This window comes from Oncorhynchus masou, chromosome 18 (genome assembly GCF_036934945.1).
Source record: "Oncorhynchus masou masou isolate Uvic2021 chromosome 18, UVic_Omas_1.1, whole genome shotgun sequence".
In the NCBI taxonomy this organism is placed as follows: Eukaryota; Metazoa; Chordata; class Actinopteri; order Salmoniformes; family Salmonidae; genus Oncorhynchus; species Oncorhynchus masou.
Window position 1 is genome coordinate 51,991,612 of NC_088229.1, and position 15,321 is coordinate 52,006,932.

A 15,321-nucleotide genomic window follows, 5' to 3' on the forward strand; every position below is an offset into this window, starting at 1 on the left:
GGAACCCGACAGGAACTGGCCCATAACCAGGGCATTTGTAACGCAGCCCCAAACTCAACTAGGACCTCCTGACCTCGAACAAGTCTGACACGCAATAAGTCAGGGGAAGAAGTTAAATATGGGCTCATCCTACATGGAAGACGGGTCCATTGTTTTAATAGATGTAGAACATTCTCATTTTGGAGCTTCTGATCCAAGAAACTAGTCTGGTCCCAGTTCTGCTGGCATGTTTGGCAAGACAATGAGTGATAAGCATGATAGCACAAACAGATCTGGGACCAGGCTACCAAGTAACAGTCTCACACTCTTTTTTTTCCTTTTATTGGCCTATTATTTTCAGCATCATGCCAACCTGGTCTCAGGGCAATTCGTAGGATTTGGTATTTAAATTGACACCCTCCATTACATTACGTTATGAATTGAATAGTGATCGTACATTATCATATGAATTAGATAACTTATAGTATCATACATCTTACCTGTTCGTACAATAGCATTCGAATTGGATGAAGTAATTTATCATACATTTTGGAGGACATATGTTATTATATGTATTACTCAGTGATGGGTTAGAAGCGGAGTGTTGGCCTCCCGAGTGGCAGACCCGGGTTCCACTTTGCCAGATGATTACATGGCCCATCAACTTGTTAAGCATAAACAGCACGTCTTATTATCTAAACTTAAGAGGTACATTGATGTTATGCAAGGTTATAATGTCTTGTCTATTTTTTTGCCTATTTTCATGTTTTACAGCCTCAAAGCCCTGGAGCTTGGTGTTGTCGTTGCCAATGAGAGTTCTGACTCAGTCGGGAGCAGGTTTCAGCTGCGGTGCAATGCTGACACCCTTCCTCACAGAGATGGTCTGCCTGTACAAGCACCCACCAAAACGTATATATTTTATTTGAAGATCTGAGAGTTTTGCGATGAAAAGGCCATTGACATCATATGCCCTGTGCCAAAGTCAAGGGCAATAAACAGGCTTTCCCGAATATATAGATTCCCTGGTTCATGCGGGGTGTAGAAGACGCAGTTTGTCACTGGGGGTGAGTTTCCAGTTACCCGGACTATCTGCACTGCCTCTATGCGTATTCACATGACTCACACACACCACTGCTATCCTTAATGACATTGTTCTTTGACATACTTGTACATGATTTTGTTCTGTCTCTACTGGCATTGACACTTTTTGTTCTTGTTGGATTCTAGCTTGAAATGTACCTATTCATGTTGCCATACTAAAAGGTATTGATATATTTACATGTAAAAGGAATGTACAGTTGTAGTTGGAAGTTTACACTTAGGTTGGAGTCATTCAAACTAATTTTTCAAACACTCCACAAATGTCTTGTTAACAAACTATAGTTTTGGCAAGTTGGTTAGGACATCTACTTTGTGCATGACACACAAAAACAAATCCAACAATTGTTTACAGACAGATTATTTCACTTATAATTCACTGTATCACAATTCCAGTGGGTCAGACGTTTACATACACTAAGTTGACTGTGCCTTTAAACAGCTTGGAAAATTCCAGAAAATTATGTCATGGCTTTAGAAGCTTCTGGTAGGCTAATTGACATCATTTGAGTCAATTGGAGGTGTTCCTGTGGATGTATTTCAAGTACTATCTACTAAAGGACCGTGTGAAGATGCTGGAGGAAACAGGTACCAAAGTATCAATATCCACAGTAAAACGAGTCCTATATATCGACATAACCTGAAAGGCCGCTCAGCAAGGAAGAATCCACTGCTCCATAACTGCCATAAAAAAAGCCAGACTACGGTTTGCAACTGCACATGGAGACAAAGATCGTACTTTTTGGAGAAATGTCCTCTGGTCTAATGATACAAAAATAGAACTGTTTGGCCATAATGACCATCGTTATGTTTGGAGGAAAAGGGGGAAGGCTTGCAAGCCAAAGAGCACCATCCCATCCGTGAAGCACGGGGGTGGCAGCATCATGTTGTGGGGGTGCTTTGCTGCAGGAGGGACTGGTGCACTTCACAAAATAGATGGCATCATGAGGAGGAAATTATGTGGATATATTGAAGCAACATCTCAATACATCAGTCTGGAAGTTAAAGCCTGGTCGCAAATGGGTCTTCCAAATGAACAATAACCCCAAGAAAAATTCCAAAGTTGTGGCAAAATGGCTTAAGGACAGCAAAGTCAACGTATTGGAGTGGCCATCACAAAGCCCTGACTTCAATCCCATAAAAAATTTGAGGGCAGAACTGAAAAAGCGTGTGAGAGCAAGGAGGCCTACAAACCTGACTCAGTTACACCAGCTCTGTCAGGACGAATGGGTCAAAATTCACCCAACTTATTGTGTGAAGCTTGTGAAAGGCTACCCGAAATGTTTGACCCAAGTTAAACAATTTAAAGGCAATGCTACCAAATACTAATTGAATGTATGTAAACTTCTGGCCTACTAGGAATGTGATGAAAGAAATGAAAGCTGAAATAAATCATTCTCTCTGCTATTATTCTGACATTTCACATTCTTAAAATAAAGTGGTGATCCTAACTGACCTAAGAAACAGAATTTTTTACAAGGATTAAATGTCAGGAATTGTGAAAAACTAAGTTTAAATGCATTTGGCTAAGGTGTATGTAAACCTCCGACTTCAACTCTATATGTTTGGGGTCAATAAATGGTGTGTAGGAACTCTGGGTATTGAAAGTTACTGAGAGGAAGTGCAGAAAGTTCATATTCTGTTGAAATATATTAATGATCCTAAGGAGAAAGGCAAAGGGCAACTGTCTAGTTACAATTCCTGATAAGGAAGGCCAGTTTCTGAGGAACTCGGACCATGAGAGATGTGGACCTCAACTCGGGATAAGATCAGCAGTTGAAGATAGAAGACACTGCGGGGAAGGTGGGCCATAGGGGCTCACCCCGATGACCATCTGATTATAGTCCTATCTCACACACACATTTCCACACCCATTAGGGTCCTGGGACTTAGGCAGGGCCATGATAATACCAGTAAGAGGAACCTACTGTGTCTCTGCCTAACACCAGAGAAGGATTAGTTATCTTAGACATGCAAGGAGATGACTCCGCCTAGTTGTAAGCTATAAATATGTGCTTGAGTGACTTGTATGTTGTGTTTGCAGCTCAAGCACCCATTGAGTTGAATGAACTTGGTTTGAGCTTTTCCCAGATGTCCGTTCGAGTTTGTTCAGAGCCTAACACTTGTATATTGACACTTTCTATTTTTGATTTTGCTACTATGCAAGTAACTATTTCACTGTACCGTTTACACCTTCTGCATCCTGTGCATCTGACAAATATACTTTGATTTGATATAGTGTGTGTTTCCCAGAGACAGTAATGTGAAGAACAACATGACCTACACCAAAGTCAGATTAGGATGTAGGCCAATAACTAGATAAAGTGTACTTTTACCTTGAGTTTTTCTTACGGAAGGCTACTACTTTCACGACTTTCAGCCTTGAAATCTTTGGTTGTTTACTACACTACCTTACTCACTTTGTTTAGCACATGGCCTCAGGCCTTAAAGAGATGGGTGGGGCTATGCATAAGAGGGTGTGAACGATTCTGAATGAGTAGGAACAAAGAGGTGTAAAAACCAAACCACAACCACAAGGGCCATTTCTCAAATGTGAGGTTACAAGTTGATCAACTTTCAAAGTAACTTAGCTTTTTTTTATTGCAGTGTACGATATACCATTTTGAAGCTCTGACTCTGTACTTTTATCCAACGTCAAAAAACACCATTTAAAATGTTGGAACATAAGACCGAAAAAGGGGTCTTATTTGTTAGGGGAGGACACATTTGTTATTGTTTTTGTATTGAGAAAATTAGCATCTAGCATGCAGGTAAATAAAATATAGTACATACTCTTCTGTCATAGGTGTGGGAAGTAGGGGTGCAGAGCGTGTTGCAGCACCCCCTGAATTAAAAAAATAAAATAATAATAATAATAATTGATGAATAAAAAAGTATTGCATAAGAGGAGTGCACTTGGGACTATTCCTGTATTAGCGGACCAACATAGCCACAGGCAAACAAGGGCGCGTGGAGATGGCACTTGCTTTGGCACTCATAAGTACAGTATGAATTCACTCAAAAGTATGTCTTCACTAGAAAAGTGTTTACTCGGTCTAGTGTACAGCATAATTACTGTTGGGAAACCGTGATAACAGAACTCACTGTTCATCTGGGCCCATATTCATAAAACGTCTCAGAGGAGTACTGATCTAGGATCAGGCCCTTCCTGTCCATATAATTGTATTCATTATGATCTAAAAGGCTAAACTGATCCTAGATCAGCACTACTTAGCTTCTTCTCTTCACTTTATGAATACCGGCCAAGACTTACTTCATGTCCAATACAGCAGTACTGTGTGTACTGAACTGAACTGTACTGTACTGTACTATAGACAATAAGTACAGTTGGGTATTGCTATGAGGAGGTCATAACCCTTAGGTGACCACATCACAATGTAATGAATGTCCAGACATTTATGGCTGAAGGGGGTGTAATCTGTAAATCACTACCAAGGCATGTGTGTGTGTGTGTGTGTGTGTGTGTGTGTGTGTGTGTGTGTGTGTGTGTGTGTGTGTGTGTGTGTGTGTGTGTGTGTGTGTGTGTGTGTGTGTGTGTGTGTGTGTGTGTGTGTGTGTGTGTGTGTGTGTGTATGTGTGTGTGTGTATGTATGTGTGCGTGTGCGTGTGTGTGTGTGTGTGTGTGTGTGTACTCACTGTCGAGGCAGGGGGCACAGACAGTCTGTGTTGCTCCACATGGCTTGATGACTCCCTCCCCGGGCTGGCACTGCTTGCAGCACTCCCCAGTGGTGGTGAACTTACCTGAGCTACAGGCCTCCTTATTGGCTAGAGCTCCGACCTGTCAATCAACAGAAAGACACAGATGAGGATGTTTGATCAAAAAACTAGGTACGAACAACAACAACAACAGACACATGGAAAGGCCAAACACATGCACACACACACAAATGAAGGGAGAACACATGAGAGCTCACTCTAGACTCTAGAGCCATGAATGTGTACTTATAACACTTATAGAACACACACAAAGGCAAGGGAATGCACTGGTGGTTAATGTGTGTGTGTGTGTGTGTGTGTGTGTGTGTGTGTGTGTGTGTGTGTGTGTGTGTGTGTGTGTGTGTGTGTGTGTGTGTGTGTGTGTGTGTGTGTGTGTGTGTGTGTGTGTGTGCACTGGTGTGTGTGTGTGTGCACTGGTGTGTGTGTGTGTGTGTGTGTGTGTGTGCACTGGTGTGTGTGTCTGTGTGGGGGAGTTGTTTGTGTGTGTGTTAGTTAGTTAGGTTGAAAACTCTGGGCACTTCTTACACTTCTTAAACTAAACCCAATGTTCCTAAAATTGGTCCCTTAAATGCTACACACTCCATATGACCCTTAATCTCCAAAGTAAATCTTCAAAAAGAGAAGCAAAATGCGTTTTGACAGTGATGCTAATGAGAGCTGCCAAGAGAGCTCTCTCTTTAGCCCTTATGAAGGTAGCATGTTATGGTTCCGTACCTCCTCTTTCGATACAAGGAATTAGCCGAAATGCTAACCTTTTGAAGAAATCTTTTTAGCTTGCTTCACTGTCCGTGCACCTTGGTTTGAAAGCAAGGTAGCATGTAGCAATGGCATTTTTTTCATTTGCATGGTTCCTAGGAATTAGCTTTTCCCTCAAAGAAATTGGTTTCAAACCACGGACCACAATTGGAGGGAGAGTACTGTCTCCATTTGTTTGAGCTGATTCTATGAATGCTGTATACTGGTGTCAGAAGTGGGATCCTGTATGGAAAATATTATAGGCTATTTAAAATTATTATTATTGCTAAAATAGAATGAACAAACTCATGTGTGAGCAACTTTATGCAATGTTAAAACAGGAGTAGAGAGGATTCTGGGTCCTCTGGAGTGAAGTTTCCCTTTCTCCTCCCCCAATACGAACTTTCAGCATTAGTGGGACAATGTAAAACTGACACAGGATCAGTGTATATGGGAAACTTCACCATAAACTATACTGAGGGTATGCATGGTACGCAGAGTGATGTTGTCGACGGAAATCCAACGTACTCAGGTGTGGAATGTCACTGACAAGAGAGCTGCTCTAAAAAGACAGCAAATGTCCCCTCAGGGTTTTTGAGTTACTTACATTGATAACTGGTTTCATTTTTTTCATGATATGCTATTTGAACCAGTTGTGTGTGGACGCACACACACACACACACAAACACACACACACACACACACACACACACACACACACACACACACACACACACACACACACACACACACACACACCACGACTGAGGGGACATTTGCTGTATTTTTAGAGAAGCTCTCTTGTCAGTGGCATTGTGTGTGTGTGTATCCACATCAATTTACATACCCAATGCATTGTCCCTTCAGGGAAGAGGTTGTCCGTGTCACACTCTTCCTATCTCCCTTGCTCCTCCTCCTCTCCTCCTACCCCTCTCCTTCAGTCCCTTGACCATTCCATTCCATGCCCCATCCACCTCTAAGTCACTGCTAGTCCCATTTATACCCTCAGAGCTCAAGTCCACTGTGATGTGGTAACACTTGAGTTGACGGACAGATTACTTTGGAACGATTGACAGTTTCTTGAGTTTTGCTCAACATTCTATAGCGGGGTATTGAAAAATATATTATTTACGTTGATAACAGGTTTTATTTTTGCGTGATATGCTATTTGAGCAAGTTTTGCAATGCAAATGTTTTAGTTTACTTGTTAACCTGTAGTTGAAGGTAGTCATATTACCGGTATGTATAAAAACCACAATTGGACTTACCAAAAATGTTCACAGTTCACGTTTATTGTCATTGAGCAATTACCTCTTAGATAGGCCAGCTGCAAGGCCAGAATTGGCTATATTGTAAACATTTATGAAATCAAAAATATGCTTCATGGTCTAAATTTAAGGTTAGGGTAAGGCATTATTGTCAGCAGTGTGGTTAAGATTCTGGTTAGGGTTTGGGTTAGGTTTAAAATCTGATTTTGTGGCTGTGCCAGCTAGTGACCACTCTGTAAAACTGCCTCGAGAACAAGATTTAAGATGGAAAATGTTATCCTGCTCAATCTACTTGGCTGTGTCTCATATGGCACGTGCTACTTTTGACCACTATAGGGTATAGGGTGTCATTTGGGAAGCAGCCGTTGCTTCTTCTGATTCAAGATTTCTTATAGCCTCAGGAATGGGTGTAGTACAACATGTTTCAATGGCCAAAAAGTACAGAAAGTCACACAAAGTAATTGTGCGCTCAGTTGGATTGGTGGAAAATTAGCTATTAGCAATTAGAAAATGCCAAAGGATACCTGGTTCATGACACAAGTGAGTCATTGCTTGACTTGGCATATAGTTCCATTAGTTTATCGTTTATTGTTGTGTTTTTTTTTATCAAGTCAGTTATCCCTGGAGAGTCAAGAGCACAGGTTGATCACAAGGCTTGGAACGGAAAGTGTGGAACTCGAGGCTGTTCTCTATCCCTCTCTCTCTCACACACACGCACAAACGAACACACGCATACAGTATGCACACACACGTACACTGATGCCCACACAAGTCTGCCAACCACACACAAACGCACACACACATCAAATTATTTTTTTAGGGAACAAAACTTGAACGTTCCACCAAGCTACTATTTGAGTACATTTTCACTTGGATGCACTTAACCTTTCAACCTCAGCCTGTCAACAGCTGTTAAGCCATTAGACATTGACTACATCTACTACTAGGACAACAGTAGCTATTCCGGTAAAGCTGGCTTTAATTTAAAGGTAGCTACTCTCTGAGCCTTTATCAAATAACGACAACAAAGACAAGTGCTTTTAAATGTCAGGTAAATCATTTCTTAGTTTTGGGAGCGGTTTGGGCATGTCAGTGTCGGTAATATGACAAATGTATGGGCTGTGTCCCAAATGCCCCCCTATTCCCTATATGGTGCACTACATTTGGCCAGAGACTTAGGAGGTTCTGATCAAAAGTATTGCACAATGTAAGGAATAGGGTGCCATTTGGGATATCCGATGCTGAATCATCCTCTCTAAATCAGAAAGTGAACAAAAGAGAGAGGTAAAGAGAAGTGAAGGGGACTTAAACTCATATCAGTATTGCATGCACCGAGGCAGCAGTGGAGGCAGCCTGGACTCAAAGACTAAACGTAACATCCAGGACACTCAAATGAGTATGATGTTAATTTTGGTATGGTTATTAAGGCACAAACTAAAGCAGGGTGGTTGGTCAGGCAAACAATCCAACTGTTGTATTTGAATCTCATCACGGACTACTTTAGCATTTTAGCTATTTAGCAACTTTGCAACTACTTACTACATTTAAGCTAATTTGCAACTACTTGGCATGTTAGCTAACACTTCCCTAACCCTAACCTTAACCCCTAACTCCTAAACCCAACCTTAACCCTAACCCCTAACCTAGCTCACGTTAGCCAGCTAGCTAATGTTAGCCACAACAAATTTGAATTATTTGTAACATATAATACGTATTGCAAATTCGAAACATATTGTACGAATTGCAATTTGTAACATATCATAGGAATTGTATACTGAACAAAAATCTAAACGCAACATGCAACAATTTCAAACACTTTACTGAGTTACAGTTCATATAAGGAGATCAGTCAATTGAAATAAATAAATTAGGCCCTAATCTATGGATTTCACATGACTGGGCAGGGGTGCAGCTATGGGTGGGCCTGGGAGGGCATAGGCCGACTCACTTGGCAGCCAGGCTCACCCTATTGAGAGCCAGGCCCAGCCAATCAGAATTAGTTATTTCCCCCACAAAAGGGCTATATTAAAGACAGAAAACTGCACATTTTAAAGTGGCCTTTTATTGTCCCCAGCCCAAGGTGCACATATATAATGATCATGCTGTTCAATCAGCTTCTTGATATTCCATACCTGTCAGGTGGATGGAATATCTTGGCAAAGGAGAAATGCTCACTAACAGAAATGTAAACAAATTTGTGCACCAAATTTGCTAGAAATATTTGGGTGGACGGAAATGTCTGGGATTTTTTATTTCAGTTCATGAAACATGGGACCAACACTTAACATGTTGCATTTATATTTTTGTTCAGTGTAATTCATAACGTATCATACGAATTGGATGATGGACAGCCACAAATGAATACTAACAATACGAAACATAACGTATCATACTAAATGAAGGGAGACAGCTTTACATATTACTATGTTACGTTTACCCCTGAGTTCAGGTTGGTGGAGGATACACATGCACTGGCCTGCACGCACACACAATGCACAAACTGTGTGTACCAGGTGACACTGGACAGAAATTAGTGATGGAGTGCCTGTTCCAGGTTTAGTTTGGTCAAATAACATTTATTCACAAAATAACTGTAGCCGAAAGAGTAGAGAGTAAAACCTGGTCTCAGAGCATTTAGTATTATCCGAGACACTCCATTCAGAATGATATGTTACATTTCGTATGGTATGTATCAGTTTGTGGATGTCCATCACCCATTTCGTATGATATGTTACAAATTACAATTAGTATTAAATGTTACGAATTTGAAAAACGTACAATATGTTATGACTTTTCAAATGTAAAATATGTTACGAATTTGCTAAACGTATGATATGTTACAAATTCTAGCTAGATTGGCTAGGTGCCAAAAAATTGGCTAGGTGGCTAACATTAGCTAGCTGGCTAACATTAGCTAGGCTTGGGGTTAGGTTTAAGTTTAGGAGTTAGTTAAAGGGTTAAGGTTTGGGTTAGGGGAAGGATTAGCTAAAAGTGTTAAGGTTAGGGTTAAGAATAGGGGAAGGGTTAGCTAACATGCTAAGTAAACTCAGCAAAAAAATAAGCATACCTTTTTCAGGACCCTGTCTTTCAAAGATAATTCGTAAAAATCCAAATAACTTCACAGATCTTCATTGTAAATAGTTTAAACATTTTTCCCCATGCTTGTTCAATGAACCATAAACAATTAATGAACATGCACCTATGGAACGGTTGTTAATACACTAACAGCTTACAGACGGTAGGCAACTAAGGTCACAGTTATGAAAACTTAGGACACTAAAGAGGCCTTTCTACTGACTCTGAAAAACACCAAAATAAAGATGCCCAGGGTCCCTGCTCATCTGCATGCACGTGCCTTATGCACGCTGCAAGGAGGCATGAGGACTGCAGATCTGGCCAGGGCAAAAAAATTACAATGTCCGTACTGTGAGACGCCTAAGACAGTGCTACAGGGAGACAGGATGGACAGCTGAACGTCCTCGCAGTGGCAGACCACGTATAACAACACCTGCACAGGATCGGTACATCCGAACATCACACCTGCGGGATAGGTACAGAATGGCAACAACAACTGCCTGAGTTACACCAGGAATGCACAATCCCTTCATCAGTGCTCAGACTGTCCACAATAGGCTGAGAGAGGCTGTACTGAGGGCTTGTAGACCTGTTGTAAGGCAGGTCCTCACCAGACATCACCGGCAACAACGTTGCCTGGCCCAGACAGGACTGGCAAAAAGTTCTCTTCACTGACGAGTCGCAGCTTTGTCTCACCAGGGGTGATGGTCGGATTTGCGTTTATCATCGAAGGAATGAGCGTTACACCGAGGCCTGTACTCTGGAGCGGGATCGATTTGGAGGTGGAGGGTCCGTCATGGTCTGGGGAGGTGTGTCACAGCATCATCAGTCTGAGCTTGTTGTCATTGCAGTCAATCTCAACGCTGTACGTTACAGGGAAGACATCCTCCTCCCTCATGTCGTACCTTTCCTGCAGGCTCATTCTGACATGACACTCCAGCATGACAATGCCACCAGCCATACTGCTTGTTCTGTGTGTGATTTCCTACAAGACAGGAATGTCAGTGTTCTGCCATAACCAGCGAAGAGCCTGGATCTCAATCCCATTGAGCACATCTGGGACCTGTTGGATCGGAAGGTGAGGGCTAGGGCCATTCCCCCCAGAAATTTCCGGGAACTTGCAGGTGCCTTGGTGGAAGAGTTGGGTAACATCTCACAGCAAGAACTGGCAAATCTGGTGCAGTCCATGAGGAGATGCACTGCAGTACTTAATGTAGCTGGTGGCCACACCAGATACTGACTGTTACTTTGGATTTTGACCCCCTCCCCCCCTTTGTTCAGGGAGACATTATTCAATTTCTGTTAGTCACATGTCTGTGGAACTTGTTCAGTTTATGTCTCAGTTGTTGAATCTTGTTATGTTCATACAAATATTTACACATGTTAGTTTGATGAAAATAAATGTAGTTGACAGTGAGAGGACGTTTCTTTTATTGCTGAGTTTAGTTGTAAAGTAAACAAAACAAAAAAAGTAGTAAGTAGATGAAAAGTTGCTAATAGCTGAATTGCTAAAATGCTGAAGTTGTCCGTGAAGAGATTCAAACTCACAACCTTCGGGTTGCTAGACGTGTTGCGTTACATGTCCATCCGTCCACCCCACCATTAAGTAACCATCTGTCGTACGCAACCATACCAAATGTAACCTAACATACTTATTTAAGTGTCTATAATGTAATCGAGACGGATGTTGTTTCCAAGGTTCGCAGCTATACGTTGTGCATAAATGGAACGGGAAAATAAATATGCAGGATGAAACTGTGTATAGGTTATAATATATGCCATTTCGCAGACGCTTTAATCCAAAGCGAAAGTCATGCGTGCCTACATTTTACGTATGGTCAATTGATAGTCCCTGCTCAATATGGTCAATTGATAGACCCTGATCCGAATACACTTCATAATTACGTTGATATTATTTTAAATCGTTACTTTACGTGCGAAGAGGGTTGTCTCCAAATAGGCGAACAATAGGATGATGGGGTGGGTTTGAGAGAGTGAATGAGGTTATTTCCAGAGTATTGGATGAAAGAGTCTATGAATGAGATAGACTCACGTAGTGCATGTTAAAGTGTATGAATGAACAGAAACTTTAACATGTACTACAAGATGAAATTACTTAACCAAAGAAGCCTGTAGAAATCACGACTCGTAGCCTGGCACTCTAGCCTAGGCTACACCGTCCTACCTGGATGCGCAAGTGACAGTGTTGTCGCACATACAGCGGCGTGAATATGCACGAGGTAGTTCAAACAACTTAATAAAAAAATGGACCATGCAAAAACACAGGTTGAATGTTATAGAAGTATATTGACACCTACCGCTCCGAGTAGAATTGTTAAGAACAGAGTACGCATTCTGAATCCCCGTCACTTCTTCGAAATGTATGTGTTTTTCCAATAGGTCAACGGACTGACGAGAAAAGCACTAAAAAATAAGAACATAATTTATTTCGCGGATAAAGTACACATAATGCCCATGCATAAAAATATACGTCTCTATTTTATCCTCATACGTCTCGTCCGGCTCCAATTATCTTATGTTTCCGAAGTCTCCAAAATAACTGATTCAGTCCATGTATTGGAGTCACTGTATAATAATTATCCTCAGCAAGCAACCTGCAGAGATTTACTCATGCAGTAGCCTATGTTGCGGGGCAGTCCGGGCGCACTTGCGAGAGAACAGCCCACAGCGCGGAACAGAGAGATGTACAACTGATAGGAAGTATATTCTCGCTCCAGTGCAGCTTCTCATATGACAGCTGTGCTTGTTTTATGGACTAAGGGCACGCCCACCACTCCAACATACATGTTCTGTTTTTTGTGTGTTTTTTTGCTTTTACAAAACAACAAACCTGGAACTTTTCACCGCCTTTTCCCTTCCAGCGGCCCCGTGGCATCTCTGCAAATGCGGCTATTCACATTTTTATTGTCTGATTAGATTACCGCCCATAAGTAAATAATTACAGGCTTGTGACTCAATTTTCCCAAATAGTCTATGCCAAATCACTATTGCCAATTGCGTAACAAATTGAAGTTTTAGGTCATTCAGTGCAGAGACAACTTTATCATAGGATAATTGACATACTACGGTTATAGACTAGTCGCTCTGGATAAGAGCGTCTGCTAAATGACTTAAATGTAAATGTAAATGTATACCAATTGTGACATTATTTATCGCCTTTATTCACGCCTTTGACAGGCTGTACCTTTGTTATTGATGTTATAACAGGCACTTGTGTCTTGCCTAATGAAGGGAGACCTAATAAACGTGGTCTAGACTTCTTTTTTTGACAGGTATTAGTCTCCATTTAGCCTCCTGTAAATTACTGTCTGATAAAGACATCCACTAGAGGGCAACATAGGTTAAATACTCACGTGCCATGGTGCACAGGTCAATTATTGAAGTGATTTAAAACACGTTCCAAGGTATTAAATACACAAGTTCTTCGTGAGTAAGGCATTGCCAACATCATCATAGGCTTACCTACAAGAAGACAGGTGCATACAGCACAGGTAAGAAGTATTTCAGCTCATGTGCTGGTCAGAGCATCAATAATGTCTTTTCTGCACTATTTTACCACGTGACCTTACCATAGCCATGCCTTTGAGCACAGAAACCAGATGTGTCAGGTACAACGTAAGGCATTCTATTACACATCTGTATATTTACCAACAATTGTTTCATTCAACATCATTCCAGCTCAGACTATTTGCCAGTGTGGTTTGTGTTTAGCTAATGTGTATTACCTGCGTGCTACTGTGAATTAACCACAAATTGGCCGATGGTCATTATACAAAAATAGGCAAGGCCTACTCAATCTTTAAAAATAAGGGCATTTTCGTCGGAGAAGTCAAGTATCATAAGTTATCATCCCTTTATACCCTACAAAAAGTATCTGCGTGCGATGTTGTTGATTGAAGAGGCTCGTTGAGGTTGGAGCTGAGTGAAGAATATAGATGCAGCTGTGCAGCTTCACAGAAAACCCTTGAAGGACAAGGAAGTATTTTGATGCTGAAGGAAGAGGTTCAGGTTTCTTTCATGGGCCAATGGATGCCCGAACAGACTCAGTATCGACCCTGTAGCCTTTCAGGCAGTGTATCATCAACATCCTATGTCCAGCAGTATGTTGGATATCCTCCATAACCCACTGATTAATAAGGTAAAAGAGAATGTTTGCGTCCAAAACAACACCCTATTTTCTATGTAGTCCACAACTTTTGACCAGGTTTCGCACGTGGTTTTGGTCAAAAGTAGTGCACTGCATAGGGAATAGGGTGCCATTTCAGACACATCCAATGATTGATTTGGAGTTCAGCCGGAAAGATAGTGTTTCCAATTCGTTTATCTTTTTTAGCAGGGAGCAAAGACCCTCGGAATAATAGGCTACATGCAGCCTACACCAAATCTTTCAATTGGAATTTGAATACGTCCAAAATTATTTTAGATGGGGGACCACAAAGCTTGGCAAGGGAGTCGCTGCAGCTATGAAGTCTATAGGCTAGTGATGGGTGCCTATTAGTGCCAAATTACTGATGGTTTATTGATTCAAATAATTATACACCTATTGACGATTGTCAGTACAGTACATCACTGATGCTCATGTGTTGATGACGCGTACAACTCAGGGGAGAATGACTGCCCCCTCTGATTGAAGCCAACAAGTTCAAGGCCAACCGTGGTACTGTAGGCATTGTTTGCAGAAAACAAGATACCCTGTTATAGTGAAGGGGAAAATGTAAATCTTCGTAGTCAATCTTTGTGTAAATAAAATAGAAATTCAAAGACAATCATGGTACCGATAATTGCTTTTATTACACAAGATGTATGTACTTGAACAGATTTTAAAATCGCACACAGAATGATTTAGTAGCTGGGTGATTCTTCAACTAGGGGCACTTCTATGTCCTCGGGTCAAATTTGGGGATTTTATTAAAAATAAAACAAATACAAATATTTGTATGTTAAGTTCACACTGGAATCACCCCATACTTTTTAAACACCTCTCTATCAAGTATTTTAGCTACTTTTCAGATGCATTTTATACCTTAATTTCACCTGACATGATGACTCCTTGCTGTCCCCAGTCCACCTGGCCGTGCTGCTGCTCCAGTTTCAACTGTTCTACCTTATTATTATTCGACCATGCTGGTCATTTATGAACATTTGAACATCTTGGCCATGTTCTGTTATAATCTCCACCCGGCACAGCCGGAAGAGGACTGGCCACCCCACATATGCTCTCTCTAATTCTCTTTCTTTCTCTCTCTCGGAGGACCTGAGCCCTAGGACCATGCCCCAGGACTACTTGACATGATGACTCCTTGCTGTCCCCAGTCCACCTGGCCGTGCTGCTGCTCCAGTTTCAACTGTTCTGCCTTATTATTATTCGACCATGCTGGTCATTTATGAACATTTGAACATCTTGGCC

At 41.4% G+C, this 15,321-nt stretch overlaps 1 protein-coding gene across 1 annotated transcript in view; it reads right to left on the reverse strand.

Annotated features, from left to right (window-relative positions):
• ngfrb (nerve growth factor receptor b) overlaps window positions 1-12,617 on the reverse strand; it is a 67,921-nt gene extending 55,304 nt beyond the window's left edge. The window contains exons 1-2 of the mRNA XM_064923641.1: window positions 12,212-12,617; window positions 4,735-4,876 (exon numbers count right to left, since the gene is read on the reverse strand). Coding sequence (XP_064779713.1) covers window positions 4,735-4,876; window positions 12,212-12,247 — 178 coding nt within the window. The 5' untranslated portion in view covers window positions 12,248-12,617. The remainder of the gene's footprint in view (window positions 1-4,734; window positions 4,877-12,211) is intronic.
• Between the last annotated feature and the right edge of the window lie 2,704 nt (window positions 12,618-15,321).